We start from the raw sequence: 14,984 nt of genomic DNA, 5'->3' as shown, positions 1-14,984 counted from the left end.
CATAGTGGTCAGTCCCCTTTGGGGTCTGCAGCGCTAATTAGCGTTTTGCAGGAGATTTCTGTGAATTCTCATGCATTAAGCTGTTAGTACATAGTGGGGATACATACAATTATGCAGAAACTGCAGTTTGTACATCATTTTATGAAAAAAGCTTCATAAACACGCCAATTAAAACAGCAAACCACCCCCTTGCATCTAATTGAATCCTTTGGAGATTATAACCAAAATCTTGAGTTCTAAGCCCTTGTTTGGTGCTTGTTAGTAATATCACTTGCTCTACATTATGACTGGCCAACAGAAGCTGTTGGCCAGCAATGATCGATGTTCCTGATCCAATGAAAATGCTCAACCATCCGATGCCAGACCCTCCAACAGGACCCCTTCCATCTGGTACACAATGCTCTGCTCCTGGAGTTCTTTATTAATTGATGATTGCAGTCACCTGTGGTGAAACATCTGCCTCATCTATTAGCTAGCTCAACAAAAGTTGCAATCATTAATTAGGTGGGAAGTCCCAGAGCAGAGTATTTTTTTACCAGGTGGAAGGGGTCATTTTGCCAGGATTGTGATGGTTGCCAACCACTGCATGCCTCTTTCCGATGATCATCCAATGGCTGCTGATGTCTATTCTATGGTTGACACCACAAAGGAGTATCTACAGTCAAGCTCCTTTGCACATGTGCAGACTTCTGGTGTCTACCATGGATAAGTGCTAGCCATCAATGGTTAAACCAGAGGTTCCCAAACAAGGTCCTCAAGGCTCTCCAACAGTACAGGTTTTAGAGATATCCATGGTTGAGCACAGGTGGCTTAATTAGTTCCTCAGTCAATTTGATTTAACCTTCTGGACTCAACCATGGATATCTATAAAACCTGAAGTGTTGGGGAGCCCTGAGGACTGCATTTGGGAACCTCTGGGTTAAATCATTGCATGATTTCCCTGTTATGGCTACATGCCCTTGCAATTCTATACATGCACTACCATTCAAAAGTTTGGGGTCACCTAATTTTGTGTTTTACATGAAAACTGACTTTTATCAAATGAGTTGCAAAATGAATATAACATATAGTCAAGACAATGGCAAGGTTAGAAATAATGATTTTTATTTAAAATAAAAATATTATCCTGTCGTCTCCTTTTGCAGCAATTACAGCATTGCCGAACTTTGGCATTCTAGCTGTTAATTTGTTGAGGTAATCTGAAGAAATTTCACCCCACGCTTCCTGAAGCATCTCCCACAAGTAGGATTGGCTTGATGGGCACTTCTCGCGTACCATATGGTCAAGCTGCTCCCACAACAGCTGAATGGGGTTGAGATCTGGTGACTGCGCTGGCCACTCCATTACAGACAGAATACCAACTGCCTGCTTCTTCCCTAAATAGTTCTTGCATAACTTGGAAGTGTGCTTTGGGTCATTGTCCTGTTGGAGGATATTGGTTCCAATCAAGCGCTGTCCACAGGGTATGGCACGACATTGAAAAATGGAGTGATAGCCTTCCTTATTCAAAATCCCTTTTACCTTGCACAAGTCTCTCACTTTACCAGCACCAAAGCAGCCCCAGACCATCACATTACCTCCACCATGCATGACAAATGGTATCAGGCACTCTTTCAACATCTTTTCACTTGTTCTGAGTCTCACAAATGTTCTTCTGTGTGATCCAGACACCTCAAACTTTGATTCGTCTGTCTATAACACTTTTTTCCAATCTTCCTCTGTCCAATGTCTGTGTTCTTTTGCCCATATTAATCTTTTCCTTTTATTAACCAGTCTCAGATATGGTTTTTTCTTTGCCATTCTGCCTAGAAGGCCAGCATCCCGGCGTTGCCTCTTTACTGTAGACATTGACACTGGCGTTTTGCGGGTACCATTTAAAGAAGATGCCAGTTGAGGACTTGTGAGGTGTCTATTTCTCAAATTAGACTCTAATGTACTTGTCTTCTTGCACAGCTGTGCACCGGGCCTCCCACTTCTCTTTCTACTCTGGTTAGAGCCTGCTTGTGCTGTTCTCTGAAAGGAGTAGTACACACCATTGTAGGAAATGTTCAGTTTCTTGGCAATTTCTCATATTGTAATAGCCTTCATTTCTAAGAACAATACACTGTCAAGTTTCACATGAAAGTTCTCTTTTTCCGGCCATTTGGAGAGTATAATCAAACCCATAAATGTGATGCTCCAGATACTCAACTAGCTCAAAGGAAGGCCAGTTTTATAGCTTCACTAACGAGCAAACCCGTTTTCAGCTGTGCTAACATAATTGCACAAGGGTTTTCTAATCATCCATTAGTCTTCTAACACGCTTAGCAAACACAATGTACCATTAGAACACTGGAGTGATGGTTGGTGGAAATGGGCCTCTATACACTTATGTAGATATTCCATTAAAAACCAGACGTTTGCAGCTAGTATAGTCATTTACCACATTAACAATGTAGTGTTTTTCTGAGTAATTTAATGTTATCTTCATTGAAAAAAAACAGTGCTTTTCTTTCAAAAATAAGGAAATTTCTAAGTGACCCCAAACTTTTGAACAGTAGTGTATGTTCACCTATGTGTTATACTTTTAATTTTAATGGGGTGTTAGGCACTAGTGCTATGGTGGTCCTCACCTAGATATTGGGAGCTGCTGGGCATACGAGTTGTCCAGACTCGTAAGTATACTAACAGATACCATTTCTACAACTGTTGCCATCTTCATTGCAACATCTTAAATATAAATACACATATTTTATTTATACATTGATTACATAGTTCTGTTTTTCTTTGACTATTCCACTTTTTTGGTTAGCGCTGGACATAATACTTCTCTATTACTTGTTATACTTTTAAGTCAATGATTATAAATTCTGATTTTATGAACGTACGTCCACAAAGACGACCAATTTTATTGGTACAATAAAGCTTATTCAGACAGAAAAATAAATACATATTAACTTAAAACCATAATCACAACTTACTCCACATTTTGGAGAAGACTAAACTTTTGTGCGCCCATAGATGAATATGACAATCACCTGGTAGGTAATATGGCTCTACACAAAGCCAGCCCTGTTTATAAAGTACACAAGATATTTATTTTTATCTCTCTTATGGTGCATACACACGGTCAAATTTCCCTGGTCAATTTGAATGATATAGTTATCGTTCAAATCGACCAGTTTCTGGCCCCTTCAAACGATGGTCAATGCACAGGCACGCATGGCCGATATCGACCATCACCCGTGCATGCAGGCCAACCTGGCCGATATCGACCAGGTTAGCCTGTTTACTTTAGGGACCCGCATTCGTTATTGACGATGGGGGGTTGATGCAATTATTGGATATTTGATATCGAACATCCAGCACATGCAGGACGCTCAGAAAAGTCTGACCGTGTGTACCCTCCATTACTATACACCGGCACACTTTGTCCTGCTACTACATGTTCCTTTGCACATGCATGTAAGCCTAGCTTTGATCGTGTTTTTTTCAGTTCACTCATTTAACTTGCAGTATATAAATACCAAGCACTAGTAACTTCCATTATTTGTATCATTGCTCATTATTAATAGGCTACAAATAGCTTCTTTCCACAGAGAAGCCTCCTCTGTGCTCTATGCCAGCAGACCGGGCTTGGGAGTTGAGTGAACTTTCCATGAGAGGCCGGAGCCGCCTGAGTCACTCAGCAAAGGGCGGGAATGCAAAAAACTCCACATTTTCTTTCCCAAATAAGTCGAAAACTCCTGTTTCTAGCCGGGAAACGCCCTACGTCCGCTTACGTCACTGCCCCGCCCACCTGCAGCCACACCCCCATGCCATGACCTCACCCCAGCATTCCAGGCTGCCTGCTACTCATTCATTGACTACTCTCACACACTCCGGCAGCCGTAGCGCAGGTCGTCTCTAAGTGCCCTGTACAACTGCACCGGTCCCAGGGTAGCTACATATACACTGTGCATCTCTTACACCGGCCGCGGGCATCTCGCCTTTTCAGGTCCTTTATTTTAATCATTCATCCTTGGATTACATCTCCGGTGCAAGCAGCAGCTACTTTCCTATGAAGTGCAACACTGGTGCCTAGCTCGTATCCGGGAGTCTTAGTGCAATAGTTGCCCTGCCCGGCGAGCCACGTCTTATATCACGTTTTTTATTCGTGGCACTTATATAGAGGCAAAGCAGCGCAGGGAAATTGGACGCCTGTGCCGGACAGCATCATCCATCCACTTAGATACATTACAGTGCATTGTGCTAGAGGAGAGAATGGCCGGGCTCAACTCCCTGGAAGCGGTGAAGAGGAAGATCCAGGCGCTCCAGCAGCAGGCCGACGATGCGGAGGACAGAGCGCAGTGTTTGCAGAGGGAGCTGGACACTGAACGGGAGATGCGTGAGAAAGTGAGGCTCAGCTATTCCAAACTATACGGTCTCTGCCTCCTGTCTCCTCTCTTCCTCTCACTCACACTGACTGGCTAAGCGTTGCTGCTCCTGTCCCACTCATCTCTCTGTGCTGCTCCTGTCGGGCTCTCTCTGTGCCCCCTCTCCATGGCAGCACTCCTCCTCCTCCTCCTCTTTGACCTATACTGACTTATTTCACTGTTACAGCTGGCTTAGTAAATGTCTGGTATCACGTTTCTAATTTGTTCAACTTCACTGCTCAATCCTATGGTAGCGTCTTCCATTCCAGTCACTTCTACCAGTACAAACTCCTCTCCCTCTATATACTGACATCTGAGTGCTATGGCAAACAGGCCTCGGCAAGGGTTTCCAGGCAGGTTCCTTACTTTAGGCTACATTCCTCTGACCTTTTTATCTTTTAAATCAGGTTTGGCAATCATTTTATAGTTTTAAATACAGCCAAGGCATATAAATGGAAGTCAATGTTCTGAAAAGCAAAGTTCAGAACATGGGGAACACTAACCTAACGGTAAACCTGTAATATGTCCTTACATAAGTCAGGGCCGAAACTAGGATTTTTGTTACCCAGGGTAAGACAGTAATTTGGGACCCACCCCTGGTAAATCCCCCATAGTAATGCACCCTTCAGCAGTGCCCCTGTAGTAGTGCCCATATGGTAATGGCCCTGTAGTAGTTCCCATATGGTAATGCACCTGTAGTGCCGCTTACACCCATAAAATAAAAAAATACTTAACTTAAACCCCGCTCCTACATCCGTCACCATCTGGTCCGTCCTGCTGCTGCTCCTAGCTATGGGGGAGACGACATGACGTCTCTCCCATAATGCCCGTGGGGAGAGCCGGAAGCTGGAGTACAGGAGAGAACTCCTGCCTCCGGCTACCGTGGTGCTGCAGGGAAGGAGCCGGGCGCCCGCTGGTAATAAAAGCTCAGCGGGCGTCCAGCTTGGAGCCTGCCTGTGGCGCCGGACTGAGGACACTGACGGCGGGTGCAATAGTGCACGTGCGCCTCCAGCCCCCCCTCCCCTCTCCCCAGTTGCGGCCCTGCATAAGTAAACTTCTACTCTGTGTGTGTGTGAACTCAATTCAGTGCGACGTTGAATAGCTGCAGGAGAGAGCTCCCGCAGCTATTCAATTCAACACACTGTTAGGGTTGTCGGGAATGGGTTAAGTCTGAGAATGCCGGTTATCGCCACTTAACCTGGGTGTTAAGGCGCGGTAACCGGCATTCTCTGACTAAAGTGCCGGCCTTTAAGTCGGCAAACAGCTGCGCGTGCCCGGCACTTTTTGTTGGATTTCTCCTCGCATCCCCAGACGGGTGCGAGAAGAAATCCTTTAGCCACCCAAACAGCGCAGTCTATTGAATAGCTTTGGGAGCTTCCTCCCGCAGCTATTCAACATCGCTCTGAATTTAATTTGGACCATTGTATTCAGTCTTCATCTCCTGCTCAAGTTTCCCCATTTATTAGTCGGTGATGTACCTGACACTATAGAGAAATATTAGGGGGTCCATTCAATTATTGCTGCTGCGCATAAGTGCTGCTGATTTTTGTTTGCAGCCCCATAGGACTGTGAACAAAAATAAATCGTCAAATTCATGGGGAGATCGGGCAGCGAGGAGGGCAAGATGATTTGCCATTGTTGGCGGATCCAAGCCATTGAACCAACAATTCAACCCCTTCTTGCTGCCTATTGAATTTACACCTAATATGTCGCACACCCTTTGTGTAAAATGATGTTCACACATCCAGCATGTCAACGGTGTATGTTAAGACCATAGCAGTTAATATATATAGGGGCAGATTCAATATGGCAGGAGATCTGGCTGCTGACACTTCCGAGTATTATGGCTATTTCGGTAACTAAATTCTAGCTTGTTGCTTGGTCATCTGAGGTACAGGTAAATATGAGCAATGTTTCTTTCACGTAATATTCCATAAGGCTGCCATGGGACACTTTGCACTAATTTGAGTTACCTCCAAAAACTAGGTTCTTTTCTCCAACAGGTCATGTTTTGAGGATTTGTTTTTGTTAAGGCCTCCATACATCAGCGATTGTTGCAATTCGGTGATCCCCAGATGCTGATCGTGATTTGCAAATTGGTAACTTTTAACATGTAGAATTTCGTTGATCCTCCGGCAGATCGGTGAGCATCGATGGCTGCCGGTCAGCGTTTCCGACTGGTCGATCAGAGGATCGGTCAATATGTCGTAAGATGTATGGGGCACTTAAGCAGGTGGGATAATTACTGACCCTGCAAATTAGACTAACTCACCTGTGCATGATTAAAGAAATCCACAAAACATGACCGGTTGGGGTACTTGAGGACTGGATATGAGAACCCCTGCTCTAAATAATGCTTTATCTTTCTGTAGCAAAGAACGAGTACATTTCCTTGAATAAAAAGGATAATATTCACACATGCATGCACACATATATACTGACTGTCACACTTTTTTTTTTTTTTTGTAACCAAAATTCCCACGTGCTATTTCAGGTCAATTTGTATTTATTCACATTGGGGGAATTCTTTCAATCCAATGTGCCACCTGGCATTGCCAGGTTGCCTGGCTACACACATATTAGCCATATATGGTAGGGCGACACTGCAAGTTTTCCCTTGCACCTGTATGTGGTTTAAGGGGTAACTTGCGATGTGGGCGAGGCTCCAGAAGTAGGCATCATTTCCATTGCGTTGAATTTAATTTCTCCCCCCCCCCCCCCCCCATTGTATCATAAGAAATGCCGTCTAAAGCTATCCCATACAGTGAAATAATACACCCCTACATGTAGCAGTTTGTAGCTTGTCTGCATAGTAACTGTTGCCAGGTCTTGCTAGACTGCACAAAAATCAGGTGTACTTTAAGTACATGTTATTATCTCGTTCTCCCAAACAGTGTGAGATTTTTTTTCTTTTTTAAATATATATGCTCCAATACTCATCTTAAACATTCTTCCTGGCTGCATCGTATTGTGTTTAATATTAAATTGTAAAATTTATTTATATGTATTTGTAGTATACAATTTCAAAAGCTCTTTTCTACACCAGTTTTCAACTTCTACAAACTAATTAGTTAACTAGTTGATTAAATTAATTCCCCTGTATCCCATGTTTTAGATAGTTTTCCTCTCCAGTCACTGATTTAATGTCTTTTTTTTTATTTTTTCAACTGGTCAAGATAGTACTAAACATAAGAATTTCAAATCTCCCCAACAAAACTAGATGAGCAGGCCATTCTTACCAGCAGGAGGGTGTTCGCTTCAGGGTTGGTGCTTGTGAATGATGCTGGTCCAAGCATCACTGGAAGCCGATTGTTCTGCAGTAGTGGTCCCATGATTTGATTTCATTGCCACGTATCCTTAATGGGCATGTTATTTCCTCTGCAGTGCTGCATCACTGTACGTGAAGCGGAGGATGAGGGAATTTGCTTCCCAATGCTTGGTGAAATTGGTTCCCACATAAAGAAGAGGTGCTAAATCTATAGCTAAACAATAAAATGATTGCATAAGCATGGCAATTATAGACCAGTGATACAATTGAATCCTGCAATGCTAATGATACACTGATATCTCTGCCGTATCATGATTAGAATTTAGTACATTAGAACTGATGTACTAAAGGAGCAAGCTTGGCATATGCGTGTGGCTTTCTGATCAGGTGAATATCGGGTTATGGTTGTCTTGTTTATTACTCTTAATTGGACAGGAAGAAAGTGAATATGAATTTACTTGGCTTGTGAAAGTTATGGGCTCTCATCTTGGCTATGAAATCTTAAAACCTAGGTTTTTTTAAAGGGCCCCACACATCTGCCAGAGAAATTCCACGTTCGGACTGGAACCACCGATCCGCACCCATTGATTGGCGATTCGTTGGGCAATCTGAAATTTGTCATTTTAAAAATCCCCTACTTGCTGATCACGATTATATTTTAGCCGTGATCGGCAAATCGGGGAAATCCAACATGTTTGATTTCACCAATGCCCTGGCGTTTTGGGATCGGGGAAATTGGCCCAATCCATTGCTGTTGTATGGGGGCCTTAACATAGGGAATGGACTTGTTATATGTAAAGATTGTCAAAAATTAATGATGGGGGAAAAAAAAAAATGCTGTTAACATGAATTTGTAAATCTATAAATGCTTAAGATTTTATGTTGCGATTCTCTAAAGCACAAACTGTTTCTTTAGAGTACAGATTAAAATGCTTGAAATGTAAGACACTAACTAACTCAGAAAGCACTTCCAAGTGATAAATCATCCACGACCTGGCATGTCCCAACATTTGCAATGTTCATGCAGACCATACCTGTATCAGTGCATTCCAACATGAGCTCATTCAGAGGTGTTGTAATCATTCGTGAGCAGATACTTGTTTCGCAACACAGACATGAATCACTGTACTGGGACATAAGAGAATGCAGTACACGTGGCCTAACCCAGCCGCAGACTTTGTGCTTGCATTCATATTTTATTTACAAATTTTATTGAATAAGTTAGAAAGCAGACCTCTCCAACTTATTTATTCAGGCAAATTGTGACTCAAGACACCCACTATCTTTACTGCGTGGCATCATTTTTATTATTTTTTTTGGGCATTCATTCTGAGTACATAGAACATCTGTTCCACTTTTTATAACTACTTTGTCGGCAATGTAAACCACTGCTTTTATATGTTTGAAATCGACAAACTTTAATTTTTAATTTGAGGTTGAGAGAACAAAAACATAACAGAAAGGGAAATGTTATGGGTTTAATTCAATTAGTGAGTCTGCAAAAGCAAGTTTGCATCATAAAACTTGCATACATCATGTGAATGGGATGGGATTATATTACCGGCGGCAAATCCTGACAGCGGCTAGCCAAAGGGAGGAAATACTGACAGCAGAGGTAAGTATAGCTAGAGACTAGTTCAAAAACACCTTTCCTATCAATACAACACGTCCATATACCTTACTCACATCATGTAAACTATAACTGAGCTTTTAGAGAAATTGACACGAAAACTGACGTCTTTATTAGCCAAATTATGCTATTTAAGCTGCTCCAAGTAGATCAATATTCATTGGGAGGGGTATAAAAGGGGTTCTACACTGTGTCCTGAACAATTGTACCTTTTAAAGTAAAGATATATTCTCTACTTTTTCACCTGCTGGGGGGTGCACACACAACCACAAACTTCCTTCAAAAAAGTAAATGTTTGTAAATTGAATTCAGCATGAGAATGTAACCCTGGTTGACAGGGATTACACTTTTTTTTTTTTTTTTTTTTTTTTTTTGTGTAACCCTATTTATAAAAATTTAAAGTTAATGGTTACAAAGGTATTTACAGTACATAGCTTTTTGAAGAGACTATTAAGTCATTAACGTCAGTCCTTACACCAATGCAGTTTATTATCTATAATCACTACCATACATGCCCACTATTATTTAGTTATGTTTTTGTAAGGAAGCAAGGGAACCCAGACAAACATTGCTCTCTATTCAATTCAATGGGAATTGATTACCTCCAGGAGGGAGCTCCTGGATCTATTCAATTCAGCGTGCTGTTTTGTTGGAGCTTGCCGGTTCTCGCACCTTAAACATGGTGTTTAGTCACGAGAACCGGCGTTCTCCTACAAAACTGGCTGCTGCGATGCTGTTTCCGTGGCACTAAGGGCAGAAAACCGCATCGTGCATGGATGGATGCGAGAAGAAATCCTTAGCAGCGCGCTGAATTGTATAGCTACGGGAGCTCCCTCCAGGCTTTATTCAATTCTCGTTTAATTGAATCGAGCCCACAGAGGAGAGAGGGCCTGATTCAGCATGGATCGCTATTGCGATAGCGTACACAGACGGCCGATTATTGCGTTCTGCATATGCACCACAGTGGCGAGTTAGCATTGTAATCTCACTGTGATCACTCGCGCAGATACAAAGCCGTTGCAGAGTGAGTGACGTCAGGTCAGCATTTGGGGGTGGTGACGGGAGGTGGTCGGAGAAACGCAGGCATGCCTGTCCGTTTGAACGCTGTTACTTGGGTGTGCATAAATTAACCACTGAGACAGCATACGCAGCTTGTATCCTTACAGCGTGCAATGAGGTTAGCAATTTCTGAGCAAGGGCAGACCTGTTGTAATTGACTGTGAGGGGCAGATGTACACGCAGGATTCCAAGGTATTACGGATGTGCGAAATCGGTAGTGGGCGTCTCTATGCTGGCTTTGGGTGTCTCTGTAATGGCTTTGCAATTGCAGTCATTAGCATATTTTCACACCAGACCTGTGTACATTATCGCAGCTGTAATAGCGTTCCGTAGTGAATCAGGCCCAAAGTCCACACAGCTAGGACACCGGATGGAATAGAACCCTTGGTTTTATGATTGCGTGGTGACAATCTGTGTAATCCCACAGGGCCTGATTCAGAGTTTGGTATAAGAACAAAAAAGGAGCAATTTTCCATGGAATAAACCATATTGCAATGCAGGGAAATAGACTGCTTTTGCATATATTGAACATATACTAGGCAGCTTAGTTTTTACACTGACATTTAGAATTAAGATAGAACACTCCCTTTCCAATTAAAAATCAGCATGTTTTAAATCTGCCCCACCTACAGTGCAACATGGTTTTACTCGTGCAAATTCTTTTTTCTACTTACTGTTAAGCAACTGTGCAATGCGGCTAGTGATGTAACGATACATCTCTCTGCCATTCACACTGCACAATCCGCCATACGACTGACATGATGTATCGTAACTACACCATGTTGTTCATTCAATTTTCCCATTGTACCTGCAGCACATCTAATGGGACGATACAATGGATCGGGCGTACACACCAGACGATGTAGAGTTCCTGCTAGGCTGTTTCAGTGGGGAGATGCAAGCTGCCTATTTTTAAAATGGTAAAATGCACCCTGCCCTTATGGAGGTGCCTATTGATCACAAATGGACGCCTGCTGCGTCCCACCTCCTGCTGTGACTCTGTGCTTCTCCCTATCGCTGCTGTCCTTCCCCCCCCCCCCCCCCCCTCCCCCACTGAGCAGAGGGTGAATAGATGCATCTGTTCAGTGCGGGAGAGCATAGGGGCAGCCCAGCATCACTGAGTGTGGAGTGATGGGAAGGGTGCCATGCCATGAGGCTACAACCCCCCCCCAAATTGCCCACATCCACCTATTGGGCACACATACCAGATATGCCCCCACTTTATTGACCGGTGCCCTGCCTGTTCAAGAAGTGTGAATGAACGCTGCGATGTGTACAATGTATTGTTCTGATTCACGATGGAATGATATACATCGTATGGTGTGTGCCAACCTTACCTCCTAACTCTGAATTAGGTCCACACTTCCATTATCATGTCCAATTTTAAAGTTTACAAATTGGATGACATCTTGAGTAATTCTCAACCTGATGTCACTGGCCATATTTAAAGGACCACCTGTCTGAGCTGCTAAGTATGCAGTGTATTTAATATTGTAGATTTTGCTCCGGAATATCGACATGAAATCTTTTAGCTCAATATCTGTACATTTTTATGTCTTTCTCAGATCTACATTATCTTCGGTTATGTCAGCCTCTGCAGATTATCCATTATAGTCACAAAGATCTTATATTTTCACATGTATTTCCTAACTTCAGTAATCTTAATTGACTTGTGATAAATTTTGTCTTGTTTTAATCTGCTTAAATCCACTTGAGATCAATTCTAAGGGCTACATGGGAGGGTAACTGGGTACAAGTCAGTAAGAGTGACTATTTCTTTTTTTAAATTTTGTAGTGAGTTTTGGGGGGGAATTCAACTGTTTTTATGGGTGCTGCATCTGATGGAGCAATTCAATTGTTACCCTCAGTTATGGTGCCTTTGCCGCCGGTGTATGCCCAGTGGATCACCAGGTTTAGTGTGCAAAGTGGCAAAACCCATCTAAAGTACAGGTTAGGGGACCCTAACAGCTGACTTATCACACATTTCTGCTCGCCACCTCAGGAGGGTGCGAGCATAAATGTGTGCAACTGCGGCACAGGTGCCCGAATGGAGCAACAATTGAATTGCTCCTTTTGGATGCCCATTAGTTAACGGCACCCATAGAAACAACTGAATTTCCCCCTTTTTAAAGTGCAAATTACTTTTTAGAGACAATTCTAACTCTCCTATTGTCTGTTCTTCAAATGGTGCATTATACATTCCACTACCCTTCTATAAACAAAACTAATGATCATCACGCCAGCAGTAAAGGCAAGTTCCTTGAGGTGATTAAGGTGACCTTTGAACAAAGTCAACAAATAGCATAAAAAAGTGGATTATTTGCAGAGGCTCGCCAAATTATTTGTTAGTTTTATTGTAATATGCTAGCTCATACGCTCTACATCTGAGTAAATTGTATTGAATAACAATTGCTATAACTGGCAAAAACTGGCTAAATCACTGTCTGATCTGGCTGTGTTAGCCCAAATGTCTTGAGTTTAAATCACGGTCATGGCCCATGTGTGTAGCGTTTGTATGTTCTCACCATTTCTGCATGGGTTTACTCCAGGAGCTTCATTTTTATTTCTCCCACACTCCAAAAATATACTGGTAGGTTAGTTGGCTTCTGATTAAAAATTAACCCTAGCGTCTGTACATATGTGATAGGGAATGCACATTGTAAGCTTCACTGGTCCAGAGACTGATGACTGAAATACTGTACTCTATTAAATGTTTAGGTAGTGCAAACCTTCTGCAGCACTTTACAAAGTAATTGCCTAGCTCAACCAAAATCCAATTTATCCAGGTAGAAAGGTCTTGTATTCAAATAGGAAAGTACCATGGCGTCTATAATGACACCTGCGTTGAATAGATCTAAATTATGTTCCAGCAAACAAAATACCAGCCACTCTCCATACAAAAATATAAAGCAAATGTTATGTGGTGGTACTTAGAACAATATATACTTTAATACACCAATATTTAAAATAATTATTCATTTATTCAAAATGGCAATCAGCAAAATAGCATTTCAAGACTATCAGCTATTATCTCCCAGGAGTATATAATATTTGTTAAAAATCTCATATACACAATCACTTGTACATAGCTCCAGAGAGGTAGAATGCTACAATTCAATGAAGTTTGAGAATACAAAATTACAGTGTGTTCCAAATACAATTGTAACAAACTAGCTGTAAAAAGTAGCAATATGCTCCAATAAAGTCAGCTCTTTAATATGTAGCAGCCTTAAGGCCCCCATACATCAGCAATTGTTAGTGGCAATTCTGCAATTTTCAATCGATTTGTGTATAACAATCTGATATGTATGGGCTTCACAGATTGCAGATTGCAACCAAAAAGTTATTGGAATTGTTGAATCAGATTGTCTAAAGGCCCCCATACATCAGCAATCTGAAAACCACAATTGAACAATTTGAAGATTTATTGCCCGATCTTAGGATTTCCCAATCGAGCAATCTGCGCCCATACACTACGGATCTTTTTCAGTGATTTGCAGATCGATTGCAGAAAACACAGATCGGACAATCTTGAAAGGCCCATCATTTTGCTAGGAACTGTCTGCAAATCTGCTGATCATGTCCATACACTAGCAATCTACAGCCCCAATCCATCTGTGAAATCCAACATGTTGGACAATCTGAACAATTCCAATCTCTTTTTGGTTGCAATCTGCGATCTGTGAAGCCCATACATTGCGGATTTTTATACACAATCGATTGCAAATTGCACGATTGCTCCAATCCATCTCTGATGTATGGGGGCCTTAATCCAGAGGTATAAATGTTGTAGGTTGTTGATTCAAGAGGCAGTCCAATTTTGTAATCATATATATATATATATATATATATATATATATATATATATATATATATATATATATATATATATATATATATATATATATAAAGAGAGAGAGAGACAGTTCATAAAATAGAATTTAATGGGGTAGAGAGTTTCCTCAACATTACTCACTGATATAAAGTCTGCCGCCACGGCCGGTACTCAGCGGGAGCTCCCATGTGTACTGACGCTGGAACACACATACCGTATAGGGTGGGGAAGCAATTCCTGTGTGTCTTAATAGGTGCCAACACGTACTATACACGGTGAGTTAGATCTCGACAGCCATCCAGAGGAAGGGTCTCCTAACAATTGAAATGCGATCTCCACTCACACAAGAAACTGGTCAATTCAAATAAGGCACCTTCAGCGCTTAGCGGTGCTAGTGATAGTAAAGCACCAAGGTCTTGTAAGCTGCCAATTGCACTGTGTATGCAATCATTGGATATCACGTGGCCTGTTTCTGCTTACTAAATGACTGGATCTGCCCAATTATTTTTTTTTATTTTTTTTTATTGAATGCATTTGTAATTTATGATGTGTAACAAATGCACAAAAAATACCACTAAAAATTATATCACCTCCACTAAGTCAAGTAGTAATTGTATCAATTTTACTCAGCAGATATTATACATTCTCTCTGTTAACTGAATGCGTAGAGGACTTAACATGTAAAGTAAAAACAATATACTCCTTTTAGGTGAATCGGCACTGTGGTGTCAAGAGATTTTCCCAATTTGGAAATTTGTGTGCATATAAAAAGTGGCACAGATTTGATGTACATCTGCC

At 41.8% G+C, this 14,984-nt stretch overlaps 1 protein-coding gene across 4 annotated transcripts in view; it reads left to right on the top strand.

Annotated features, from left to right (window-relative positions):
- The window catches only part of TPM4 (tropomyosin 4), a 118,466-nt gene that overhangs the window by 85,125 nt on the left and 18,357 nt on the right, over positions 1 to 14,984 (top strand). The window contains exon 1 of one of the 4 annotated variants that reach the window (XM_088468961.1): positions 3,815 to 4,374. The exons of 2 other annotated variants lie outside the window; for them this stretch is intronic. In XM_088468961.1, the coding sequence (XP_088325087.1) occupies positions 4,243 to 4,374 (132 nt within the window). In that variant the 5' untranslated portion in view covers positions 3,815 to 4,242. Of the gene's footprint in view, positions 1 to 3,814; positions 4,375 to 14,984 lie in introns of those variants that run through there. One more of the 4 variants, XM_088468960.1, reaches the window with a different exon arrangement.

Source organism: Taudactylus pleione, unplaced genomic scaffold (genome assembly GCF_031769625.1).
Source record: "Taudactylus pleione unplaced genomic scaffold, aTauple2 ptg000087l, whole genome shotgun sequence".
Taxonomy (NCBI): Eukaryota; Metazoa; Chordata; class Amphibia; order Anura; family Myobatrachidae; genus Taudactylus; species Taudactylus pleione.
The sequence above is the reverse complement of the archived record's forward strand: the minus strand, read 5'-3'. Positions and strand labels throughout refer to the sequence as shown.